This window comes from Daphnia carinata, chromosome 1 (genome assembly GCF_022539665.2).
Source record: "Daphnia carinata strain CSIRO-1 chromosome 1, CSIRO_AGI_Dcar_HiC_V3, whole genome shotgun sequence".
NCBI classification, from domain to species: Eukaryota; Metazoa; Arthropoda; class Branchiopoda; order Diplostraca; family Daphniidae; genus Daphnia; species Daphnia carinata.
Window position 1 is genome coordinate 2,917,897 of NC_081331.1, and position 26,939 is coordinate 2,944,835.

General features: G+C 41.9%; 4 protein-coding genes and 1 long non-coding RNA gene across 10 annotated transcripts; 2 read left to right on the top strand and 3 right to left on the bottom strand.

Annotated features, from left to right (window-relative positions):
* Positions 1-3,208: 3,208 nt before the first annotated feature.
* LOC130691777 (actin-related protein 3) lies at positions 3,209-5,397 on the bottom strand. Its single transcript, XM_057514764.2, has 7 exons — positions 5,113-5,397; positions 4,827-5,007; positions 4,308-4,622; positions 3,913-4,230; positions 3,621-3,839; positions 3,423-3,506; positions 3,209-3,321 (listed from the first exon to the last, which is right to left on the bottom strand). Exons 1-7 carry the CDS (start codon positions 5,154-5,156, stop codon positions 3,226-3,228), a joined length of 1,257 nt encoding a protein of 418 aa, XP_057370747.1. The 5' UTR covers positions 5,157-5,397; the 3' UTR covers positions 3,209-3,225.
* A 111-nt stretch (positions 5,398-5,508) lies between these two features.
* LOC130691780 (uncharacterized) lies at positions 5,509-8,616 on the bottom strand. Of its 3 annotated transcripts, XR_009421455.1 has the most exons (6): positions 8,477-8,616; positions 8,254-8,412; positions 8,020-8,179; positions 7,783-7,949; positions 6,991-7,172; positions 5,509-6,193 (listed from the first exon to the last, which is right to left on the bottom strand). It is a non-coding gene; the product is annotated as an uncharacterized LOC130691780 (long non-coding RNA). The 3 variants fall into 3 exon arrangements; XR_009421457.1 differs by lacking the exon at positions 6,991-7,172 and having other exon boundaries at positions 7,787-7,949; positions 8,477-8,615; XR_009001300.2 differs by lacking the exon at positions 5,509-6,193 and having other exon boundaries at positions 7,035-7,546; positions 7,787-7,949; positions 8,477-8,615.
* On the top strand, positions 7,279-10,038 carry LOC130691774 (RING finger protein B-like). The gene is made up of 7 exons (XM_057514761.2): positions 7,279-7,377; positions 7,447-7,510; positions 7,585-7,731; positions 7,800-7,955; positions 8,016-8,183; positions 8,250-8,399; positions 8,492-10,038. Exons 1-7 carry the CDS (start codon positions 7,279-7,281, stop codon positions 9,469-9,471), a joined length of 1,764 nt encoding a protein of 587 aa, XP_057370744.1. The 3' UTR covers positions 9,472-10,038.
* Positions 10,039-10,424: 386 nt separating this feature from the next.
* Positions 10,425-13,681, top strand: LOC130691721 (uncharacterized). The gene is made up of 7 exons (XM_057514697.2): positions 10,425-10,725; positions 10,796-11,573; positions 11,638-11,724; positions 11,901-12,125; positions 12,190-12,442; positions 12,501-12,552; positions 12,676-13,681. The coding sequence occupies exons 1-7, from the start codon at positions 10,639-10,641 to the stop codon at positions 12,877-12,879; spliced, it is 1,686 nt and encodes a 561-aa protein (XP_057370680.1). The 5' UTR covers positions 10,425-10,638; the 3' UTR covers positions 12,880-13,681.
* Positions 13,682-14,030: 349 nt separating this feature from the next.
* On the bottom strand, positions 14,031-24,348 carry LOC130691732 (homeobox protein Meis2-like). Of its 4 annotated transcripts, none has more exons than XM_059496199.1 (5): positions 22,006-22,130; positions 15,890-16,215; positions 15,402-15,813; positions 15,168-15,304; positions 14,031-15,106 (listed from the first exon to the last, which is right to left on the bottom strand). In XM_059496199.1, exons 2-5 carry the CDS (start codon positions 16,142-16,144, stop codon positions 14,741-14,743), a joined length of 1,170 nt encoding a protein of 389 aa, XP_059352182.1. In that variant the 5' UTR covers positions 16,145-16,215; positions 22,006-22,130; the 3' UTR covers positions 14,031-14,740. The 4 variants fall into 4 exon arrangements, 3 of the variants coding, with proteins under 3 accessions (XP_059352182.1, XP_059352181.1, XP_057370695.1); XM_059496198.1 differs by lacking the exon at positions 22,006-22,130 and adding an exon at positions 18,009-18,296; XM_057514712.2 differs by lacking the exon at positions 22,006-22,130 and adding an exon at positions 16,713-16,933.
* Positions 24,349-26,939: the final 2,591 nt, after the last annotated feature.

The window sequence follows — 26,939 nt, forward strand, 5'->3', positions numbered from 1 at the left end:
TCCCAAAGGAAACATTTTTACGCGTGTGTGTTGTCTTTTTTTTTTTTTGTATACGTGCATGGGCTATTTGAATTCCATTTCGAAAAAGCACATAGGAACCTCGAGACGGGAGCACAAAGAATGTGAAACATTTCACGAATGAAGTGTTGTCTCTGTTCTTTTTGGGCAGAGCAAATGGTTTTCCCGTTGGCGTGGGTATGTTCAAACGTATGCAAACGCACTGGATGGACAGGACAAACAAAGCGAAATGACAATAATAATAAAAAAAGGCCAGAGTGATGACGATGCTACGGGCATGCCATCTAGCGTTTGATCAATTCGCAATGTGTCATCGGTGTCATCATCAGTTGAACGTGCCAACTGCAAAAGAGAAAGAAACAAGAAAGGAATGAATGAAGTCATCGACCCATATTGTGCCATCAGTCGCAACGCTGTTGCTTACATACTTTTAAAATATTTCTTCTTTTTCCTCGAGGCTTAGGATCTAAATGCGACAGTACGGAACCGGACGAGTCAAACAGGCAAAAAGGCGCCTTGGAATGTGCCTCGTGTTTGTCTTATCGGTACGGACGTGTTTATATTTATACAGTAAAGACTAATGTGTTGATCGTCTTTCACAAAAATACAGCGGCAGCACACATTAACCTCTTGCATCCCCCAATCAGGATATATAAATTACGAATAATGCCATATTGATATTTTTTTTCAAAACCATTACAGCGAAATGCGAGAAGTTGTGAAATAGTTCAATAAAAAAAATCTTAAAATGAAAAAAAATAAATAGAAGAGAAGGTTTAGTCAAGTGTTTTCTCTGCTTGGTGCTTATAAGCAGCCAAGTGTTCCATGATAATCGATCGCTGTGAGAACTGAGAATTGCCGAGACCTTGCAGAGTTCTCACCACGCATAAGCACACACACACTACACGTTCGCACAGATCTTTACTGTGTGTAGACCATGTATATTCTACGAGACTTTATACTCGCATGTTCATCCGAGTATCGACATCAATATTTATACAGAAAGACGTTAAAAGAAAACTTTCAAGTGGCAAGGAGGATTTATAGGGAAACTAAAGTGGCTGTGCTCAAAACGCATTGAAAAAGAATCTCAAATGCGCCGTGTGTATATCCAACAGCGAACGGGCTTGTTAACTTTTTTCTATTCCTTTCTCTTTTTCTTTTACAGCCCCTTCTCTTTTATTTTAACTATTACACAGTCGTCTTCTTCCCCCACCTAAGAAAGACACAACTCGTTTGCTTTTTATGTTCATTCTGGTGGATATTGTTAGTATTTTTCTCAAAGTGTTTTCCAATCTTCATATTGTGATTTCTTCGCAACAAATGCAAATAACAGCGCTTTGTGCAGATGTAGCTTTTCATTGAACCCCACGGGCAAATATTCAAACATGCAAATGTCTTAAATGGTTAATTAAAACACGTAACCGAGAAGGAAAGTGGAAAAAAAAAAAAATAAAAAATACTTACGTGCCTCTATCGCCATTCGTTTGCTGATGGTGGGTGGATGAAATCCTAGTCGCCAAGCATGAGATCATGGACCGAAAGGGAAAATCAGCATATTCGTGGGAGGAAGTTTCCATTCCCTTTACAGTAGGTAGGAAATGTTTGAAAAAACCGGCACTCCATCGGAAATCCTGCCGGTTATAATGACTACCTGTTTCCCTCTGAAAACCCATCAACCAAACAGGGAAAACAGGAATCGGCAATTTACTTTTCTTTGCAATTTAAAAATGTTTTTTTGGCCTCATTACTAATGCAAAACTGCTTAACACTAGCCACGTATCGGCTTCCCTAGTTGTTAAAAAAAACAAACAAATGGTCCTGTCCTAAGCAAAAAGAAAAATTGATAACAATCTAGAATCACGTCATCTGGCGTGGAATGCAAACTAAGCAATTTTCATCCCCTTACCTTAAAATTCCATGCAAGACAATTTCACGTGTGTAGAAAAACCACCTACGGCCATCAATGCCATCATACGGCTGAAGGCTCCATGACGTCACATCACACTCACGCGATCACCTGTTTACTTGATAAAAATGAAAGATTTGAATAAATGTAGGATGGAGTGTACGCTTTGTTGCGGGCCTGTAACACACAAAACATAAGACATTCACGCCATGACCAAACGAATAGCCAAAGTGAATGTATTTCGGGTATTGTATTATCTAAATCCATGACATGCTGTGTGACAAGAATTCAATGTTTTTTTCTTCATGTAACAATTTCAAACGATGAGAGAGGGGTGTAGGAAAAAGATATAGAAGAGGAAGAAAGTGGTGAACAGGGGAACTGATTGCGGATGAGCGAACGATAGTTGTTTGATTGCATTTGATGCGACAGTAACGACGTCAGAATGCTAGTGAGAATAGCAGTTGGCGTGTTGCAACATCCAATACACAGGGATCACTCATAATCGACAGGTTATTTTGCATTTACGACCCAATATCACCACTAGGGGACCTATTGACGACTATTACAGCTTAACGACTTCATTGCATTTGCATCGAATTCAATTTTTCATTCGCAGTTACGCTTCCACCCAAGCACTTGGCCTCGAAAACAAATAGACAAGGAATGACTGTTACTCCAAAAATCCAATGGTAAATGGTGAATCACTTAATAAAATTAAGGATGATAATGAACCCAGCTGATTATTCCGGCAAATAGACACCAGGACAGAGTAAAGACAGAGACGGAAAATTGTAGAAAAACCAACAAACAACAGGCACTTGAACAAATCCGGTTCCACCAATCAACTCAAGTTGCTCACCCTAATTCACCCAAGAACTAAAATAAAAGTGGGAAAGTATTTATGAAGAGGAAAAAGTAAGACCAGAAGGAGAAGGAAAACAAACAAGCACCATCATTTTTCTCAGTGAAGAAAACGGGGAAGACAAGTTAACTTGGAGGGGGGGAGGAAGGGGAATAGAGTGTAGGCATGGTGTCAGGGAAACAGCAGCAGCGGTAAGCTGGATGCAAAAACAAATGCTAGTAGGATAAATTGGAGGGTCAGTTGAGGAAAGAAAAGAGAAAAATAAACGGAAAATAACTTGTTCACTTTTCTCTCTGTTGAAATGATAATTACAGTTGATACGGCCCTCCTTACACTTTTATAATTATTACAGAGGAAACCTCGATCTGATCGATGCCTGTTGGCGCTTCCCTTTGCGCGCTGAACCTCATTTTGTCTTTTGTTCTATAGGTTATTATGTCATTGTCCCAAAGACTGGATTGTGCCTACAAATACTTGGCCCATATTCTTCATATGCAGCTTTGGTATGACACACTTGATAAAACTCGGGCTGCAAACCACACACAAAAAAAAAAAAAGAAAAAAAAAATGGAAAAAAGATAGCACGGTTAAACTATTTCCTTTCTTGCGTAATTTAACGTTATCACATACCGTTGAAGCGAGCAGACTTCCGCCAAACCATACCGCATAGCGTTGCATGTGATGGGATACCACTTGAACATCTATAGGCTTCGGCTGTAAACCAAGAACAAAAATATTCAATTACAACTATTACGCCAATCCTGGATGCGGGAACAACGTATCCCGTTCAACCAACCCATTCGACCACAAAAAATTGCTGCGACTCACCGTCAGTTTCCCTCCACTCAGCTGTTCACTGGTTTTGAGTCGTGCATCAACAACACGCTTGATATCTCGTTGCAGCCGTCGACCAAAATCTTTGAACATGGTCGATCCACCAGACAATACAATGTTCTTATACAATGGCCTTCTTACGTCAATAGGGCAGTTTTGAATCACTGTATCAACTATTTCTGATATAGGGGTAGTGAAATCGGGGTTGGCAAACTGTAAGGTGTGTTGTTGAAATGCAATGTAAGTCAATTAAAATGATCATTTTGATATCAATGATTTTGTATACCTCTGGATGAAAGAAAATTTCAGGTCCCAAGAATCGTTCATAGCCAACGTCAACGCCGAACGGCTGCTTCGTGATGGAATTCATTCCCTCAAACTTCTGCATCCACTTGTTTGGTTCAGCATCGTACTTGGCAAATTCTTTTGCGATATCTGGACAAATATAGCAGTATCGTTCCTTGACAGCTTTGGCTGTCTCAAGCGACTGCTCAGGTGGAATGCCAATTTCACGTTCACGTAAAAGTGATTGAATGAAATAGGTAATGTTGCGTCCAGCAATTGGGATGTGCTTTATGCAACTTCCAATAACATAGCCTTCAGCCTACAAAAGCAATTTGATAATGGGTTAAACCAAAAAAAATAATGAAAAGTAATACATTGCAAAGAAATTTAGCTTACCACTGGGATCACATGGGTAACTCCGTCACCACTGTCAATCACAATACCAGTTAAGGTTCTTTCACCTAATTGCCTAGAAGTCCATGAAGCTGCCAGAGCTAGGACTGCTTGGACGGCTATGTACAAGCCAGGAACATTAAAGGATTCAAACATAATCTCAGCAGTATATTCCCTATTCTCTGGGGTATTCAGAGGAGGCTCCGTAAGCAGAAAGTGGTGGTCTTCAGGTTCTGCTCTTAGATATTTAAATATGCTCTGTTCCAGAAACCGTTCCATGAGGTCCCAATCTTCTACAATGCCATGTCGCACTGGATACTGTAAAAAAGAAATGATTAACTTTATGAAATTTTTTTAAAAATTTGGTCATTTAAAATTACAAAGCTGAATTGATAAAAGTTCACAAACAATAGCACGAAACTAGCCACTTGACACGATTTATCAGCCAAGTAAACAAACTTTGCTTCATTTGAGAGTTTACTTGTTAACACCAACAAAAGGATACTGGTTTTAAAAGCTTACTTTAACTGAATATCCTGCAGCTTCCAGTGCTTCATCACCAATAAAGAAGTCGAGATCTTCAATTCCTTTCCCTAACCTTCTCGCAGCTTGGTCACCAACTTTTGCTGTCTCTTTGATGGCTATAGCTGAAGGAATGATGTACTGAGGCTCTTTATTGCCAGCATATCCAAGTTTGGAATACCTACAAAAATTTTTACATACATATGTTTAAAGTGTTAACCACCTTTCCAGAGCAGAAACTGAGATGAGATTGCTTCCTGACAAGGCCAACCAAGTAAAACCTTACCCAGTCCCGATGTCGATCACACAAGCCGGTAATCTTCCGGTCATTTCACACAATTTCCTTAAAACTTTGAACACTGTTTCTGTTGGTTATCCCTTATTGTGATTAGACACTGAAATTGTCAAAGAAATTAGCTTAATTCGAAACACCGGCGAGCGTCTATGAGAGCGATGAGTGTTCAATCCCCACCCCTGGCAGTGTTTCTCAATGGCCACCAGGTGGCGAAAACACTTCCTATGACAGATAAGGATATTGAAAATACATAAAAGCCTGCATTAGGTTATCTTGTGGGTACGGGAATAAGATAATTAATACATGTATAAGGTCATTTTCTCAAGTAACTACGATGTAAAGAATAGGACATTGCACGGTACAAAAAATGAAGTGCGGCAGATTTCACAATAAAGACATCTAGCGTGTTTAGTTTACACTTAGGAAAAAGCGCCCAACCAAACAACCATATAGCTATATGTGAAACAAGAACGGTTAAAACGGTAATAAAAAAATTATTTTAAGAAACAACAAAATCAGTTTATGATTGCATGAGGAAATAATTTTCTAACCAGAATCCTCGTCCTCTCTAAAAGGACATCTTCCTACTTTTTCGACTGGGTTAAGTCAAGCCTGAATTTAAAGAACAGTTTAAAAAGAAAAGCAATTTTTGCTTCCTGTCCTAGAAGGACGTTAAAATTGATTGATGGGCTACATAGTCCATTGTAACTGACTGGGCGATGCGGATTGCAACTAGACTCACTATCGTACACATCAACCGCCATATGCTAATTTATTCAAGGCGGTAAATTTACAGGGACGCATACATTTACATAAGACTACGTTTTGTGTTCTTACGTGACACGGCATTTCAGCAGAATTGAGACTGTCACATCCCAACACCTTGAAAAGTCTCTCTTCTAACAAACAGCCCTTTATATTACCTGGCATCGCTTTTTACTCCTTCGTCCGATTTGCCTCCAACCAAACAGTTTCGCTTCAAAGTTAGCACTGTGTACGTAATTATGTATCAGCGCATTATTTGCACATGGCTGCGCCAACGTTGCTCCGGGTGATTTAAATTTCGGTTTTCCTACAAGCAATAAAGCATATTAGTTTTTTTTTCTTTTTTAGAATTTAGTTGACGTAAACAACCAGCATTCTTTTTGCCTTCTTCCGAATGGTACACGATAGCACGAGGCCTTCGCCGATCAAAATATATTGTTAATTTGATATAAATAGAGCAACAACACAGCTAAATGCTATGAGAAATTTCTAACCTTAGGTGCTATAGCTTTCCCATCATTTTTTTTCCTTCCTAAGAATGGGGAAAGTTTCCTGGAACTATGTTAATTTTTTAAAGTTAAAATAGATAACTATTACTTGCCACTTAACTAGCTACGTTATGGGTAAATGACATTCCTTCTGTCAATAATTCATAACTTACTACGCAAAAATAGCTGTCACTTTACTATATGCCAACTAGACACCGTTAGGCTAAGTTGTAAAGACAAAGCTGCAGATTCTGCGTAGAAAAGGCTTACTGCCTCAGATAGCAGAAATACAATTTATGCAATAGTATAAGCTCTACCTTAGCTAGTGCGCTTCATCATATTACCTTTACGATGTACAATGAAGGTTATTGTTAACATCAAAAGACGTGGCTTATTTCCTTGTTACAATTTTACAGATTTTTTATGGATACCAGATTTTTTGTTCTGATTGAATTATTCATAATCGAATAGTCCAATGTATTGTCAAAGGTGGCCGACGTCGTTTGGTGTTTGAATATCCGTCAGTCTCATCAATCCGATCAATACTTAGTTCAGACTTCGCGCGTGCTCAGGTTTGTCCAACGAAACGTAACTCTTCAGCGAAAGCAAGACAAACCAAATATGGATGATAGAGGGTGAAGACTTTTGTGGAGGGGGATGGGGGGCACAGGGGTGAAAAAGAAAAGCTGATGCGCGCGCATTACGTCCGATCCGACGCTTTCAATCCGGGCGAAGGTAGCCACCATCAAAAGCTTTCAGTTTTAACGACAAGCTTCGTCCGTCTGAACGTCTGTTTCCCTACTGGAGAGAAAACGTCAGCAATATCAGGTATGTCTACGTGATTGAAAAATGTTTTAGTTTAAATATTATTCGGCATGTCAATTTCTATTTTTAGAACGCGAAAATGTGGAGCCCAGTGGTACATTCAACAAAAAATGAAACTGGTCCCGTACCTCGGACACGCTTCAAACACGCCAGTTGTGTAGATCCCGTGAGACGAGTGGTATATCAGTTTCTTTTCTTTTTGTTTTCTTTCTTACAATGTCTCAACAAACTCTTTTATATTCCATAGGTATACCTTCTTGGTGGGCGCTCTTCTAATATTCCTTTGAAGGATTTCTGGGTTATGGATCTCGGTGAGTTATATCGTCTCTTCTTTCAAAGCTTGCGATCTATTAACATAAATTTGAATATTGTGATGGTTTGGCAGACACTGGTATATGGACGTCACTTGGTTGCAAAGGAGCCCCGTTAAACGTTCAAGAGCATTCCATGGTCTACTGGAACGATTGTGTCTACGTATTTGGCGGGATCTTTGCACCGGTTGACGAGTGTCCATTGTGGACATACCAGATTCGTAAGACCCCGAATATTTTTTTAGATGGAATATTTTTTAATATCCTGCGACATACCTTTTCATTTATTAGAATAACACTTGGAGCAAATGGCAGTCAAGCAAAAGCTGTGCTCCTATTTCCAGGAAAGGTCATACAGCTGTCGTCTATGAGGATCGTATGCTCGTTTATGGAGGATATCAAGATATGCGAGGATCACTCGGAGAACTATGGCAATTCTCTTTTGGTAAAATAATCATAGCTAAATATCCATTTAAAACCAACTTTACTGCATTTCTGGTGTTAGATACCTTTTCGTGGAAAATGATTCATGGCAATAAAGCATCTAAGTCATCTGAAGTGATTCCACCTGGAAGACACAGTCACACAGCCGTGGTTTTTGATCAAGCAATGTGGGTCTATGGTGGAATGACAGATTTGGTTGAAAGATCGGATTTGTGGAGACTAGACCTAGGTAAATTTATTTTTAGGTAATTTTTCTTGCGTACCTTTAATAGTTTTGTTATCAATCATTGCATAGTTACCATGAGATGGAGTTCGGTCAAATGTAAGCCGTTGGGTCCAGGACCACTTCACGGACACTCGGCGGTGAGAGTCCGCTCTCACATGCTCGTAATGGGTGGCGAAAAGCAGGGCAACTTATCCGATGAAGTCTGGCGGTTTCACTTCAGTAATTAAATTACCTTTGAAATCATAGACATGTTAGCAAAACATACGAAGCCATAGACATTGATGTAAAATTCGCACTCAAATCTTTTTCAGCAACGGAAACCTGGGAACGTCTAGAGACCCGAAATCCCAGACCGACGGCGCGTACTCAGTTAACGACCGTCGCTCTAAATGGATCTTTCTTCGCCTCTAATGATGAACCAATCTATTTGGAAGAGCGCCCTACATCAACGGGACCTAATATTGAAGACAGCGTGCCTACCGAATGCTCAACTGTTATCAACGCCGCAAACAAGTCACGTCCTCTTTTCAGCCGAAATCACGGTTACCAGCCGGTCAGTAAAAAAGATGAGGAAATAGATTGCTCCAACCCCACGGCTTGGCTAACGAAAAGCAGCACGTACTCATTGCTCAGCAATGTGAGCACTGACAGTTTCATGTCAGAGCTAGAGGATAGAGCGCAAAACATGGTTAAACTAGACAACAATGTGTGCTCAACCCGCCGTCCAGGTCAAGCTCGAAGTGAGAGTGTTCAAAACTTTGCTTCTGTTCGCTCTTCAATCCCTCGTTCGCTGACAACGGTCCGCTTCAATCCGTTCGATCCTAACAAAGAAATAAGCCGCGTCCAGAGAGACGAAACTTTTGACATCACAACTTCTGATTACGCTAGCGAAATAGATGAGCCGTTCCCTACTGCATTCATCGGAATCTCGAACCCAGTTTACACAGAGTATTCTTCCTGTGTGGCAGACGATTTTCTGGAAGTAGAACATCGCAATTTTGCTCAGGCGTTGAATCCATCGCTCTTTTCTAAAAATTCGCGTACTACTCGGTTGCGAAATGACGTTCTGAATCAGTTGCATCGCTTGCATCATATTGTGAACGAACGACGAGTTCAGAACACAACGTTTCCAAATTCCTCAGATAATAATAGTTACACGGATACAAAGCATGCTGTTAATTCTTTAGCTCACAATGAAGAAGAATGGTCCATTTTAATGTTAGGTGGCAGAGAACCAGTCCAACTCACGACTTTCGATCGACCTCTTTCAATTTGGATGTTCCGGCTATAACTTTTTACTCAACCTATCCCATGTTTATGGAGGAATATCATACATATATAGGGTGTTGTTTTATGTAAAACCGTTCGTGTGTGATAGCTTAGGCGGTAACGAAAGGATATAATTCTTATGTTGCATATTGTAACCGATAAAGTAGGTGCATCGGTTTGGACTTTCTCAGTATTGATATATGACACAGTCCAGTAGTAATTTATGGCCTTTTTTTGTCAATATGCGAGCGAGACATAAGTATGATATCCTAAATCGTAATTTCGGTACGAGAACTGAATACTGTAGTAATTTGCTAATTAAAACTATATCATCCTTTCCTCATTTCTAATTCCATTATTCTGCCATTAAACAATGTAACTGTAACAACTTGAAAGTAGAGAAATTAACTAAAATGTAAAATGTTGACTATGTAACAGAAATTTCACAGGTAATTCTAGTACTAGTGATTTTAAAATAATCTGTATATTTACCCTGCCTGCCATATTCGGGTCCAATCTCCCAACACAGTTTGGTGTAAATGATTCTCGAATGTGAACTATTTTCATAATAGACGAATATTTAGCGAAGTTATGATGTTGTGTCAAGTCATTAAAAGGATTTGTCAAAGTATAATACCTAAGAAATTTTAAACAAGAAACTATATTCGTGTCGCAGGTCACATCAACAATTCAATATACCTCGCCATTAACAATCATTTTCATCTACACCTCTCATCTAATTCAAGCAAAAGCTAGTGCAGATTCATGTTGCAATTTCGTGTGAATTTGAACTGGAAACCTCCAAGAGTTTTTCATGAAAAGAAGCAAGAAATCTAATAAGATAAGAAACCCGCGGGTTTGTTTCCTCACTTAGCTTGCTAATGCTTAACGAATGTACATCCGTTTGCTTCTTGTGACTCAGCGATATGATGTCTTGCTACAAGTTTTGCTTTAGTCAAGGCATACTACCCTACCTATACGACTCACATGTTGTTTTCGTTATTCTTACGTCGCAGTTTCATGAAACGATATTAATCACCGCTGGAAGATACGGTGGTGTTCTACAACCTCTATCTATCAATTGCGAAAGTCTTGAATACAAACATAGCATTGGTTAAGGAAAAAAACAGAAAAGTGCCTAATCTTCTGTAGATTCATATGATTGTAGGACGTTAAGAAAACCAACACCATGGATTTAACAAAGGAAGAATTATCGAAAAAATTCGAGTTATTGGAGGATGACGTTCCTGTATGGGCTACTTCATTATTTGAAAAGGCAACGTATAATTTTTTCTCATCAAATTGACTAGAAATTTGTATAATATATCCTTAATTCACTTATATAGATGAAGGCTGAAATCTGTGCTGAAGTTCACGCTAAAGTGGCTTACAGTATGAGAATCATGCTTGATCAATTTCATGAAGATCTGAAATTGTCTTTGCAGTCACTCCAGGTGCCAATAAAAGATGATGTTTGTTTTTGCAAAGAAATTGACTCGTGCAAAGAAAAATATGCAGTGTTATGTGCATCACATCATGTGATGGCAAAAGAAGAGAAAAAACGAATTAAGAGACTGAAGAAAGAAGAAAAGAAAATCAACAAGCAGCAGAAGAATGTTAGTGAATCAGATACAGATAATGAGAAAAATACAGAGGTAAGTTTTACCACGGTAAACCTTCCAGTACCTGCACAGAAGTATGATCCAACAAAGGCACCGCCAGTGCCTCCCAGAAAGACAAGCCCAAAGAAGACTTCTGTTACTTCTCCTGTTTCCTCTCCTTCTGATGTCCTGAGTCAGCTAAATGACGATATTGCACGTAACACGGAACTGCTAGCACATATTACAGATGGGTTAAATATGGATCGACAAGAACTTATAAATGGATCTGTAGGAACGTTGAATATTGAAGAGCATACTTTCGAACTCCAGATGTCAACAGAAGGCCAGTATGAGTTTGCCATGCCACAAGGAGAAACAAAAGAAAGCTTGAAGGAAGAAAAACTGAAGAATGAGCGAAATCCCGTCACCGAAGCCGTTGAAACTGTATTCAGTCCATCAGACAGCGAATTCGAGGTGATTTCAATGCCACACAACATTAGAGCGGGCTCGGAGTACACTCCACGTAAGTAACCATGCACGACTGCTTTGACGACATGTGTAACGAATGGTTTGTGGATTTTATTAAGTGCCAGGGGACACGTCTGCATTGATGTCGGACTATGATGATAGCAGCAGTGACGGTTTTAATTCTGAAACCGAGCATGAATTTAAAGGTACAAAAAGTTTAATTAGAATTCATTATGTCTACTTTAGCTGATAATTAACTAATTATTATGTCAATTTAAATAATTGTGTCTACTTTAACAGATAACAAACTATTAATTAACTGATTCAGCTAAATACTGAAATTAGCACCTGATCAGGTTATTTGTTTTACTTTTTAATACAGACTGCAAACAGCCATCACCTGATGTTTTCAACAATCTTCAACCAAGTGGCTCGCTGTATCCAGAATTGGAGCTTAAAAAGATGTCGCTTTCACTCATGTCGTCAACGACATCTACACTTTTAGATGGTTACGTGCCCTCGTCCTCAACCGATGGTGCCGTAGCGCTGAAATCAACGGTCATAGAAATCGAACGAGAAAGGGCACCGTATAGCGTACCACCAGAAGGTTGCTACAGTTCTTGTATCCATCTGTTTGTAAGTTCTACACGGTGTGAATCTTCGTTTTGCAGATGTGGAAAAAATTAACAGCCAGGAAATAGTTCACAACCAGCCGCTGCCATCAGAGTTCCTGCGTGATCGTAAGCCATACACCCATGTTCCGTTAGAAGAGCCAAAACAACCACCACCTCAATCTCCGCAACAACAAACACAAGTCCCAAAAGTTTCTCGACCGTCTCAGCAAAATCAACGAGATTCAACTTATCGTGTAGATAACATCCCAGAATCTTTTTGGGATGAAGCGATGACTGTTGCTGCTCACACGTAAACTCGTTCAGTTTTATAATATCCGCAATTTGCTTACCCGTTGTTTTTTGTTTAGTTATAATGCAGCTAAATCAGCTGTTGGAACCTTGGCCGACACATTCGTCCCTGTATGATATATCCAGTTTTATTAGCACAGTCTAAGAATGAATGACTAATATCGACAAAATATTTAATAAAATAAGAATTTTTGATTTCTCCATGCTAATAAGTAACCGTCTTTAAATTCGCAGGGTGTTGCTGCCCAGGGTGTTTCGTCAAGCCCGCAGCCCAGAAACAGCCCAGTTCGGATCCAGCCAGCATACCGCGTGGAGATGGCTGAAAAAGAACAGAAGCTATTCGAAATGGGTTTTCTCGACCATGGTCTCAATGCCACTCTATTAGTACGTCACAATGGCGACATGGATCGAGTTATCGCTGAGCTGATCGAACCGTGATTTTCGCCAGCGAACAATATTTTAAGTCTTTGCACTTTGTAATACCTTTAACAGTTCTATGTTCTTTCCTTTTTTCCATCATTTGGTACTTCAATGGTAGGGCTTATTTACGGAAGAGGGGATGATATCCTACGGTGGCAGTGTTCCAGAGAATCCTAAAACTGCAATTTCAATTTAAAAAATATTCTTTTAAGAGATGGTACGTGATGTGATAGCTTGCAAAAAAAAAAGGAAAAAAATCCAGTCCAAGAATCAGTTTTTGTGATTTTCTTTGAATAGACGTAAATGGGTAAGCGCGAATTTTGGCTTGCACCTTCTTTAATCCTTTGGCATACATCACCTTCTGTTGGCGTAGAATAGTCACCTTTATGTAATCGACAAATTCGTGATTCTAAAAATACAAACGTTACTTCAAAACATAAAATCGGAATAACAAGAAGGAGAATGTTCATTTTTTCTTTCCGCGTACTAAAAATATATTGACAGATTTCTCTGGATGCGTCAGTTCCAGGACTATGTTTCTCTTTTTTAAATCTGAGTTGATGCATTTTTGCTGAGAGGAGGGCTGGCGGGCAACACACACACGCACACAAAAAGTTATATATAACACGCACTAAACTCAGAATTAATTTTTTTCCGAGGGGGGATGAGGTGGGGCTGGCGCAATCTGCCAAATACACAGCGAGAGAAAAGGCAACACGTCAACGTGAAAACGATAGAGGATCATATTAAGAAGCTGAGAGAGATACAAAGATACACCAAATCAATTGTTTTCGAGGTGATAAGGCACACACGGTAAATTCAACAACAACAAAAAAGTGCGCGCAAAATAATTTGGTTTTTTTTCGGGTTTCGCTCTCATAATCCACTCTACCGGTTTCTCCGAGCCTACAGGTATACAAAAGCTCTATCTCGCATGTATTTCCATTTTGAGTTTGAGCAATAGTTGCCGCCAAATCCATTCCATCACCCCCTCATCCACATTCGCACAACGCACAGACAAAGGATATTATGATTATTCCAACGAAACGGTTGATTTTTGTGCCTCGAAAGACAACAAAGAATGGGCCAGCTTAGTGTTTCTCTCTAGGAATATTCTACAAGACGAGAAAAAAAATCAACATAGGAAAATGGCACTAAATTATGTTTGAAACCACAAATTATTTCTAAGTAACTGCGCATATTTTGTAAAGAATGCTCGGACGATAGCCTCCTTTCCTTCAGCTTTTAAACCCAAAAGAAACACCAACGACCTGAAGTAACTCTATATACCATTACGCAATTTACTACAACTCTATCTGGTGTAACCTCAGACGCAAAAAATTTGGGGCGGTGGGGAAAAAAGTGATACTGGAACTTCAGGACAGAAGAATGAAGGGCACGGACCGACTGCAAGGAGTGGAACAACGAATTTTTTTAAAGGGAAATGGCCTCTCTCGCGACCGGGGACTTGCTCAAAACTCGAACGAGTTTCAAGGGCCGTGCGTGCGATTTTGTGCTATTTAAAATAAATTTGTCGATTGAATTCTAAATGCAAAAAAAGAGATGAAGAGGATGAAAAACAGGAGAATAGCATTAAAACACAGAAAAAAAAAAAATAATTTTGGACTACTTATATCCGATGCGATCCGCTCGGGAGGGGGAAATTCAAATTGACCTAAATGTGCGTCTCTTCCTCTATCGGCGTGCTTTTCATCTCGAGTTGTACTAATTGGTTGTAGGATGTCGACACTGTCATGGAGACTCGGAACCGGAGAGTAGAGCGTTACTTGACTTTCCTTTTGTCTTCTTCTCGTCTTTTGTACTACTACTGCTGTCTGCTGCTGCGTTGGCTGCTTCTACTCAGAACTCTTTTTTGTTTTTATTTCCACGGTCTACCTCGTTCTCGCTCCATGCGGCTTATGGCCGTATCGACCAGCAAGTAGAGACACTCGAACTTGTCTCGCTCGTCGGGAGGCGTCGGTGGCGGAGTCACGTGGCTGCTGCTGTGCGGAGCAAATTTGAGGTTGCGCGGGTAACAACGTTGACAGGGTCCGTAGGTCGGCTCGACGTGAACAGGCGTCCAAGTGTCGCGCGAGCTCGTCGATGACTCGGCGCAACTCTCTGTCCGAGTACAATATTGTTTGTCATCGTCATCTTCTTCCATCGTTTCTTCGCCATCGTCCTGTTTCTTATTCGACTTTTGCTGCTCCTCTCGGAACCAGCGCGATATTTCGCATAGAGATTCCTATAGCATAAAATGTATTAATCGATCGTTATCGTTTGAAAATAAAAAAATCTGTGTTTACCATTTGAGTTTGGGCTTTTCTGACTACGTAATTTTCACGGTGTTCCACTTCCTCGTCACCGCAACCGCACGGGCAAACCACAGCTGGAGAAGAACAGGGTGTCGGTGACGTTGGCTGCATCGTCTGTCCCGATCGGCCTGTATTTTTTTTTTACCCACAAAAAAGGAAAATAAAAACATGTTTAGCCAAAACTTGATGATGAAAACAGACAAGAGTATAAATGTATATCTTTACGTTTGGCACTGGCTGTGTGGGACGGATGGTGATGATGTGTTTCCAGCTCGGCATTCTCCACCTCTAATTCGACACCAAAGCCGCTGGACGGGTGATCTTCAAAGTAATCATGGTCGCCACAGCTCTGTGACTCGGGTGACCAATCTCCACCCGCACCACCCCCACTACTACTCTGACCAATTGAAGCAACACCATCGCTACCGATGCCACGTTGCTCCCTGTGAGATTCAACATCGTGTTCATTTTCATTCTCCTGCTCTGACCAGCTGGACGAAGTTGGTGGCCGTTTAGTCGGGCTTCCGCCCTGTTTCTTTCCTCGCCGAGAGATGGTATAGCGTTGTGGATCGTTGCCTTCACGTCGAATCAATTCGGGCAACACTCGCCTCCGAGCGTTAATAAACCAATTGCAAACCTGCATTTTTAAATGGGAAAAAATTGACATTAAAATTGTACGACAAAGACTAACATTGTGAAAGAGGTTATTTTACTTGGAGCACAGTAAGGCCGGCTTCTTTGGCGAGGATAGCTTTCTCATTGTCGCTAGGGTAGGCATTGTAACGGTGATCGTAGAGCCATTTCTTGAGGAGTCGGACGGACTCTTTAGGCAGGTTTCCTCTTCGGCGTTTGTCGGCGGCGGCTTGCTGCCTGGAACGGTGATGCATGGAAGCCCGTGAGCCAGAGCCGCTGGCACCCGCTGGTCCAGCTTCGGACGTCTCTTCGCCTCCAGACAAGACGGAATCCATTGCGCATCCGTAATCTTCGCCGTCCGACGACGAGTGTTCCACATCTTCCGTCGAACGGCGCCTCTCTCGATCTATAAAAGAGTGAAACGCAAAATTTTGTTTTTAGAAAAATTGCAGATATCACAAATACGAAAGTCTGTAACAATAACAAGTCAGATAAAGAAAAAGAAAGGGGGGGGGGAAGAATAAGCGAGATATCTTTTTACACGGTTGGTGGGCTTCCAACCTCGTGACACTAGACGCCATCTCTGATTTGATAAATGAAACTCAGGCAGTTAAGTGGGAAACCTGTCAAAGTTATACCACGGAGGTTGGTTAGCTCGGCTATTTTCAGTCCCGAGACCCCCATCATCAAATTCAACTCACTAAAATGGTATGGAAAAGTGGTAGCGAGCACAACACTAGAGAAAGTCAGACACGGGGCGTACGTTAGACAGAAAGACAAATCGGTAGGAAATTCCAAACAAATCACAAAACAACAATCCCAACAGGCAAATAAAAGTTTTTTTTTTTTGCTCAACAACAAAATGTTTTTGGAAAGTGCACGGACTCCGTCAACGATATTCACCGTTGTGATTTTCATCCCAACAGCGCCACCTTTTGCTGGACATTATATGCGGCGTGTGATGGAAATGTCAGACTGAATGACGATCGCTCGAATTTCACTGTCTGCGTAAAAACTACACACACACACACGCAAACCTGGTCGTGCTCTTCTTCCTTCCTTGGGACAACAAGAAAAAAAAGGAGTAAGTTGCAATATGGAGGCGCACGGGAGCGCTTTAGTCGAAGCTCACTGACCGAAATGACGTCACGAGCGGTCGGGATCGTCTTCCACACACACACACAAAAACGAGCAACTACAGCTCGTCCAAGCCCGGGTGCACGCACCACCATCTTTCGACCTGGACTCGAGCCCAATTCGAGCTCAGAGTAGCACAACCCAAAAATAATTCGGCCATTTTCTACTACCTCTCATTTTCTTTCCCATCCCCCCTTTTTTCAACTTCTAAAACGTCAACCTGTCTTCTCTATATTCCACCAATCCAAAAATCCCCCCTCCCCCCGTTTAGCGGTTGAAATCGTGACTGGGCTTAGGAAAATGTTCTCAATTTTCAAAACGGGAGGAGGGCGAAATCTAAGTAAAGATGTGTGTGCCTCCAGGGCATTAGAGCAACAACAAAAGCAGTGCAAATCACCAAAGCAAAGAGAAATTTTTCCCTTTTCGAAAGCGAAACAACCCAACCAGCCATCGACGATGACTTTTAAAGAAGAAAAAGTACTTTTTTTCTCGACTAGGCAATGACCCACATCGTGGCCGTTACGTCACAGCGTGTGCTTTTCTCTCCGCAAACAAAGCAACGCGCCAAGGTCGATCTGTCACTAGAAACTTTTTTTTTTTGACAGTTGCAAATGACTAAAATTTCCAAAAGCAACGTCGATAAGCTCGAATGAAGACAAACGTTGGGCTATCGAGCACCTTTTAAAGGCTTTATTTTTCTTTTATACACAATCTCTCACGGGAGAGAGTTAATGAAACGAGTTCCTAGATATTTCTGAAGGGGGACTCAACTTGTTTGCAACTCGAAGGCCACGTGTTTTACTACTCGAAACTAGATTCCACGAACTGAAAAAACACATACACAATACAGCAACTAGTCTCGAATAAACTGTCAAATAACTGTACTGTCGAAACTAGGTCGACAAATTTTGACAATTGAGTAAGCCTATGTTGTACTTGTCACCACGTGGGCGCCATTACAAGACAAGAGAGCACACAGCCACATGCATTTTCGACACACACACAAAAAACGAGGGAACACCACACTCACTCGGTGGGAGACGAGTCAAAGAAAGAACTTACCATTGAGTCTGAGCATTCTTGACGTGTGTACCAATTGGTAAGTAGTAATCCTGTTTCGCGATGTTTCCCCTGGTTAAAAACGCCGTGCTATGTGAGAATAAGACAATATCAACGACACAACGTCATTGGAAAGTGGCGAACAAACGACGAAGACGAGACATTGGAGGCACTTTCAGTCACGTTGGCCATGCGTTTCAAACTGACAAGTCTACACTCTTCCCTCTAGGGCCCTTCTCTCTTTCTCTCTCTTCTCCTAACCCCCTCTTGCTTTGGCTACTATGAAGCTTGCATTGGAAGGGAGACTACGAAATCTATTTAGGAAGGCCCGCCCGTGGTATCGGCTTGGCGCTTTGGCGCGCTGTCAAAAACTAAACGCCATCTAACGGGTGAAATTTTCATAAACCATATGAATTTTTCTTCATATCAGATCGAATGTCGCAACCACGTTATCGATCAATCTTGTTGTTGAATACCACACATGTGTCTCTTTATATTCTTTTGTCACGAGTTTCAGATGTATTTTCAGGAAGGAAAATAAAATATATCATTGCAGGTGGCGTTAGTTGCCTACCACCAAGCAGGCCTTTTCCTACGGCGCAACTCACGTCGATACTAGAACATGTAATATACTAACGGTTCTCTTTCCTGGTGTCGCAGGACGGCCCCGAAATGAGAGAGATTTACTGTTCGGGACTGTTGATCGAAGTCGACCCGCGGTTTTTCCTTTCACGCTTGCTACACGAGTTTCTATCTGTCGCAGAAGAATTTTTCCGTACGTGCCAAAACGGCCTATACATCCAGGCTATGTTTATCCGAGGCCTACTTTCGATTCCGTTATCCCTTTCTCCTGTGCTGCTCTGCCTAGCGACTCGCATTGTCAAGTACATACGGCCTCCCATCTCCAAGACGTGAGTAGGATGATGACGTTGCGTTGTTTACGGTTGTCAAGATCGTGGCAAAGTCCCGTACAACTATTAGACTACTTTCTTCGAACATAAAGCTTTTTTGGAGGACTTATCGCCTCGGAGATGATGCTAGAAGCAACGTCATCACCAACGAAACTGCATAGCAATTGAAACAATCTGAAGAAGAGAAAAAGAAAAGGAGCGCGCGGGAACTGCGCTACTCTTATGCTGGCCCAGGGAAACGAGGTTACTACGAACAACATGGTTAAGAGTTTTCAGCTTTATTGTTGGTGACGTCGCACGTCTAACGTTAGTGTTTTGGGTATCCAGGCACACGAGAAGATAGAAATTGACCTAGACACGGTGAACGCAATTTCTCTCTCTACGTTCTTTTTATCTGGCGAGTGTCGCTATATAGCCAGCTGGTGTTCCACTCACCGACTTCCATTTAAGGCAAAGGAATAAACGAAAATATCTTTGTGGACAAGCGAGTCGCAAAGCGAAAAGTTGTCGAAACAAAAAAAGGAGGACTGTGTAAATATATTTTTAATACTCGGCCAGCTTTTGACGGCTGTCCAGTTAGGGGCAGCCAAGCAATCAAACCTTGCATCGTTCACGCACGCAGTTACCGACATGCACGAAATGTCAACGCGACGTATTTTAGGCACTGAGCCCCGCCTTTTATTTACATATTTTACCTGGGATTTGACTAAAAAAAGAATTCCTTGTTTCGATTGCGTCACAAAAGTCGATCTCACATGACGTCTCTCTATTGAACCGCATTTCTTTTGTTTTTATAATGAAAACAGCTGACGTCTATCGGCAAGCGCACGCGTTCCTGTGCCTTCTCGCCGTGGATGTCGGAAATAGTTTGTTCAATTTTTTTTTTGGCATCATGTCTGGCACGGCGATTCAACGTCCAGACCCGATGGAAGCATCACGTGAAAGTAAAGCGCGCGGGATCTTTCTCCCTCCCGGTGGAACCGAAACCGACGTCGAGGACTTTTGCCGCACCTATTAATAGCTTCGTGAGCGGTCGTCCTTTCTTCTCTCGCTTGTATAAGATACTCCTTTCAAACGTGTATGAACGGAGATAGAAAGGATTTTTGTTTTCCTGCCTAGGGAAAATGGGGAGGGACTTTTAAAACACACGAGACATTAAAGACGAAAAAAAGGAGCGCAGATACTGCGTGCAAACAGCAGCCTCCAATTTCGTTGTTGTTGTGTTTTGTTTTAAATTTTTCTTACATTTTCCAACGCTCTTATTTGGCAGCAGCCTAGAGGTAGAACAAACTTTCGCTGCGTGACTTGTGGCATGAAAGGAGGAGGCAGTGGACGGAAATATTCTTCTGCTTCTCGGCTGCTGAGATGTCAAACGCGTCACGTGCTCTATGCCGCTCACGCGCTTGTTTTTTTCTTTCTTTTAAATCTTTTTTTTTTAGACGATAGGGAAAAAAGGAAAAAAGGAAAGAAAAGAAAGACTTTGGATCCTGTGGTTTCTTGACTTTTCTCTCTCTCTCATTTTCCCAATTTCTTTTAGTGAAAATGATGGTAGATAATAATGTACAACACACGCGATTCATGTATCGCACGGACGAGTCACGTCAAGTTAAAAAAAAAATACGAGATAGCGGAATATACAAAAATTCAGGACGGAGGTTGAATCCAAAAGAATATAAGAAAAAGGGAAAAAAAGTGGATAACAAGATGATTAGACATCCAAAAGATGGGCCAAGTCTACATAAGCCAACACGTCACGAATGTCAACAACCTAGTGCTTGAATTCAGAGTGCATTCGGCAAATTTTCCTGCCGCCCCATTCCAACTAGAAAGGGGAAAAAAAAACTAAACTTTTGTAGGTAACATCTGTGACCTTTTTTGCATCGTCGTAGAATGACAAGTGAATTTGAGAATCTGTTTACTATCGGCTGGAAGTAAAACAGAAGGAAAAGAAAAAAAAAACGCGAGGGGAGTGGACGTAACGTGACTTTGAATGGATACCCAAGAAAAAGAGAGAGCCCAAAGGTTATTACGTTCGACAAGCATAGCTCATGCACTTTCCCGTCTCCGCTTATTTCTAGTTTTCTCGCTGCGTTGAACGTGAGCAAAAGGGCGTCGAGAAGTATAATTAAGTAACGGGCGATCAAGGACGCAATAGGCGTAGCCTACCCGTTGCTTTTTTTGTTTGTTGTATCGTTCGTTATCGCTATGCGCAGGACTTAGTACATGGCCCGTCCGTCAGGAAAAACCCTGACGTTCCGTTAAACGGCACATGATGATTTTTCGTTCCATTCGTGGCTTCCGTCAACGATTGCACATGTGTGCGCCAAAGGTGTTATCTACCTCTGGGGGCCATGTCGTACAGTCCGTCGCTTAAGGCAACGGGTCGTGAGAGAGAGGGGATTTTCCTTGCGGAACAAAACAGAAATGGTCGCGTAAAAAGCAAAGAGAATAGTCAGTTCCGGAACGTGATTTTTGATGACACCTAATATTGCAAAGAGTCTTAAGTATTTGTTGACAGATTATATCGGATTTCTAAGTTGGGCTCGATTTCAACCGTATGCCTCCCTTCACTAAGGATTTGCGGTCCATGTGAACGTAATTGAAGGACACGGTTCCCAATATCTTTCGAAACATACTTTTTTTACGCAATAGTAATCATTATGATCACCTCGACCTAGAACAATCGTGAATCGTCTTTGAAGTTAGCGCTATCACCGCTAGATTGCAGCACTTATTATTCAGGGGCTCCATTCACGGAGGGGTAAAAGAAAGTAATAATAATTAGAAGACATTATGACGGTTCGAGGCTATTTTGAAAGAGCGACAACAAGAATGCATAAAACAGTTGGCAGTTGCCACTGCACGGAATTCCGCAGCACCACGACATCTAAGAGCGGAAGTGAAATGTTGGCGGAAACCATCACCGTGACGTACAAAAAGATGAAACGGCAAACAAGATTTAAAAAACAAACAACTGACTTGGAATAAACTCTGGTGCCATGTTGAGCGAGAGTTATTATTGCATCATAGTTCCACTTGCTTCAAAAAAAAAAAAAAAAAAAAAAATAAAGTAATGAAATAAAATGTACCTCATTGATTTGATTGGGGTTTCCGGAATGGGAATCACAGGTATGTAGGGCAACTCGAATGGCCGTTTAAGATACGGCCATCTCCATAACGACGTCTCGACTATTGTTGGCAAGCTGGGAATAATTCCCGCCGAGTTTCAGTAGCCACGACGAGTCAGTGAAGCACGGAAATTGGCGAGCGTGTTGGGCCATACGGCCAGCGAAGGTCGTCGCCTGCAACTCCTTGGTGATCCGATGGAGCGTTTTGTTTTTCGTTTCAGGCACGGCCAAAAAGATGAATATGATGGACAAAAATGTCAGAATGGCGTAGCCGAAAAAAACGCCACCCAGCGAGAGGAGCTGCACAGTGCGGAGGAACGTAGCCGAAATGGCTAAATTGGTGGCCCAGTTGACTGACGTCGAAACGGCCATTGCGCGACCTTTAATGGCAGCCGGGAAAATCTCACTGAGCAACAGCCAAGTGACGGGCCCAAAGCTGAAAGAATAAGCCGCAACGTAGGCCATAAGAGCTGCTAGCGCCATATAGCGAAGTCCTGGATTAACATCAGAGGACGATGAACCACATACGAATAGGGTGGCATTCGCGGAATGATTCGAAGGCTGGCTGTCTGTGCAGGTCGGTCTAATATCGCTGCTACCACGCTGCTGGACAAGAGCAAAGACACCGAGACAAATCAAGCTGACCGCCATGATGAACGCGCCCAGCAGCAAGGTCTTTCGTCGGCCCATCCGATCGACGAGCAATAGCGAAACCGCCGTCGCCACCAACTGCAAGAATGAATCCAATCAATACACCAATCAAATGCAATTAAATGGTGACATGGAATTCCAACAACCTTGACGATTCCAAGGCCGACTGTTGGAAACGTGGCACTGACCGGATCCCGACCGCAAAAACCGACTTGCTGGAAAATGGTTGACGCATAGCTGAGGACGTTCGGCTGCCCAGTGAACTGCTGGGCCATTACCAATCCGAAGGCGATTAACATCGCGGAGCGTAGACCGTCGGCGCTGGAGCACAAGGTCCAGCAGCTCTGCGAACGTCCGGCCTCTAGCGATAGGCGGATGTGGGTCAATTCTTGCCGGACCTCGTCGGTGCTCTTCAGTTGGCGCAAATGCCTGACGGCAGCCTCGGCCTCCTCATCACGGTGTTTCAGGACTAGAAAATGCGGGCTGTTGGGCAGTTTCAACATGCCAAAGAGTTGGCCGGCTGCAGGTACCGCGCTTAATCCAAACATGTATCTCCAGCCTTCTGACCGGTCAATGAATATTAAGCCGACTACGTATGCCAAAAGGAACCCAACGGTGATGGCTACTTCATTTAGGGACACCAGCATGCCTCTGTTGTGAGGAGTGGATATCTCAGATATATAAATGCATTCGCTGACAGCAGACAAGGCCACAGCAAAGCCCACAATAAATCTGCCAACAAGCAGCCAGCTATAACTGCTGGAAAATGAAAGAAGAAGAGCACCTGCTATAAATACCAAGGCATTTACCATAATGGCCATCCTGCTACCGATTTTGTCAATGCAGACACCTAAGCATTAAAAATAATTAGGACCTAGAAATTCAAATGGGGAGCAGATGAAAATGTGATCATCGACAATAGCTACCTCCTACAAGGGATGCAAAAAGGGCTCCAACCAGCATTAGGCTGACCACCATTTCCTGCTGAAAGCAAGTCAGCGAGAACTCTGTTTTGATTTGAGGCAGAGCGGTGGAAATGATGCCAATGTCATATCCAAACAGCAGGCCACCCAAGGCTGCCATACTGGCTGAGCAAAAAAGAAAGACATTGGAATTTGGCTTGGATATTGCTGGTCCATTGTTCGATAATCGTTGTCGTTGATTGTTGTTTGCTATTTGTAAATCATCGTTCAAGCTTTCTTGTCCTCCAGCTGTCAACAATACAGTGGCGTCTTCTTCATTGTCACACATAGTCTAGTTTCGAAAGTAAACGACCAAGAACGAGAAATTCAACCGCGTAAAGAATAGGTCTTGTTTTTTTTCAATATATACGCCAATTATGTGGCCGTAATGCAGTCGAGAAAGCCATAAATTGGCATTCGCAATGATTTCAGGTTTTCCTCTCCAAATCAAAGCAGAAGGAGCCAAAACGAAAGCCTCGCGTGTTGTCGTCTAAGCTGTTATTGCCACCGCTAGATGCGGCTAGATGTCCTTGAGAAAATGAAATAAAAACCAAAATAGATTTGTAACAAATCCTATCTTTACGATGAGGCCGTAGAAAAACAAAAAAAAAAACGAAGCTTCGTGTATACTGCCTCACGAAGGTTTCGACGCCGCTATGGGAAAGCAAAAATTATCGGAATGCGTAATTGAGCGGGCGATCGAGAGTGGCGGCGCAGCGATGGCTCTATTGCGTGCCAACGACCTTCGCCCGTTCTTTTAAAAAAAAAATGTTGAAAAGGTGAAAAAAAAGACAAAAGAAAAAATGAAAACAGACAAAAATAGCATTGCAGCCGTGCGGCCTCTATTGCACTATTCCCGTCAAACCTATGCACCAATAGCGTAGTGCGGGAGCACTTGATCAACAATTCTTGTCCCGCCATTTGCCCCCTTGCACCTTTTTTAACTGAACTTGGAAACCTTATTAGGTGCCTTTGGCATTTTGTGCTGCTCTGCTCTCTCGCAATTTATTTTACGAGTCGCACTTCATATTGGCGCCATCATGCCATTTTTCCTCGTACACCCGGTAGTCCCGAAGACGCATGGGAACGGCGGTTAATCACGCGCACTTTCTCAAAATATGCACAAAGTGTTCAAAAGGAAAAAAAATATAAACAGAAGTCTTCAATCGGTGGTTTCGTATTGACGGTCGTGATTTCCTCTCCTCCGCGTCTCCGCAGCGCTTTTCGATTTGATGATTTTGCTGAATTGATGATTGAGAAACTCCGTTCGATCTTTATTTTTTTTTTTTTGCGTTCAACCGCTAAACATGTGTGTCTAGGTAATAACGGATTGGCGGTTATATATTCCATCCTCTGCGGGTGTGAAAGTTGCAGCCGGCCAGCAGCAAAAAAAAAAAAAAAAAAAATTAACCCGCAAATATTCTCTGCCTTATTTCATCTGTGATCTCTCCGCGTCCGTGATTATAAATCGGCACAGCAAACATGCGAGCAGCACGGCCTGCTGGCAGTCCACGGTGGTTACAGTTTCTTCATATAAATATTGCCGTTCTGTCACGAAAAACAATAACGGCTAATCAGCAATGAATCATGCCAAGGGCAAAAAATGGGTAAGCGGGACTTGATCGTATCCGTTCGTGATTCATGCGCTATCAGAACGAGATCATACCGAGGGAAAGTCTGGGTATGTAAATGCGGTCAATATCAATAGATGAAAAAAAGAAACAAATTTTAAAACTAAGAAGCGTCATCAATCTCCGTTAAGGAATTCAAACGACAGGTGATGTTCTCTCTCCCGAAATGTTTCTTTTCTTGGTTCGCACGCCGCAATAGGAAATCAAAACCCAATAAACAAAAAATACTGAGATCGAGTTAAAAAAAAAAAAAAAAAAAAAAACACGATGAGATAATCAACCAAGCGCAGCCGCCAGGTAGCCATTTGAAGAAGAAAGCAAGTAAATCAAAGAAAAGTAATTTCCCTTGACTCCCTTTTATTTTTAACATCCCCTCTACTTTTTTTCTGTCTCCTTTTCCGACCGAGTGAAAGCGATGATGATGATGATGGGGAGAGAGAGAGAGATAGAAAAAAAAAAAGAGTGTCTGCACTCAAACGGGTCGTTCAATCGTGAATAATCGGTACAATCAGCTCTGTCGCCAGCCGTTCCTCTTGCGCTCGAGGGTTAAAACGTTAAACAAAAAAAAAAAATGGTGAGATTACCTTGCGTTGCTCTCTGCGTGATTTACCGTAAACGACACTCGTAAACGACAAAAAAATAAAAGACGGTGATACTATACAGGATTAAGTGGAGTGGAATGAGCTCATTTACGGTGTCAGGTGAATCCAGCGCGGCATAGTGAAGAGAACTTTCCATTCTGTGAAAATAGAAAAGCAAGGAGGCTTGCGTAGTACAGTATTAAATAAATTATTCAATTCAAAAATGATGATTTAAGAAGCCCTTTTTTTTTTGTGACCTCCATCGATAATTCACAGGTGACTCTCAAGTTTCACTTTTTTGGCGTGAAAAAAAGTAGCCGTTGAAGTTATGGATGTTTAACGATCATACGTCGCTGTTAGTTTGACGGAGGCACCAGTCAAGGTCTACCTACTAAGTGAATTAGCTTTATGATGACGAGGCATTCAATACGTGGGAAGAAAATCAGGTAGAAGGTATAAAGAGCGAATTAGACATCGGTTGATAACAAGAATGCCAAACACAGATGAGAAGCTGAATCGAATGTAAACAAAAAATGAATCCTAAATATTTAGTTTTGTCAAAGTAAAGCTTCGTCGGAGACAATAACAAAACGCGAACGCTATAGGAAAGCGACCTCTAGCTCCTGGCTGATGACGGCAGCTCGAGGGTGTTATTGTCGCACGTCCGCAGGCGATTATATATACCTATAGACTTCTTCGTCCCTGTTAAGACAATTGCGAGAAGAACGTGGCAACATGAGGGGGGGGGGGGGGGGGACCAGAGGGACACAGCGAGGGGAGCCACCAAAAGCTATAATGATTCCTCAATTTTGCCCTGTGGAGTTACTATATTTATATTCTTATACCTATATACGTGCATCGAGGGGTTTCTAGTTATTTTCAGAGGGCGAAAGCGGTGTTTAGAAGCATGGCAGATAGGATGGAACAATGTGTTGTTCATCAAAACCTTACGTACACAGCTGTTGCACGTTCAATGGAAGAGGGGGGTAAGAAGAGCGTACCAAGAAAATAGCCATTTACCATAGAGAGCAAAATATATACGCAATAGATTCGTTGGGTTTCGAAATGTC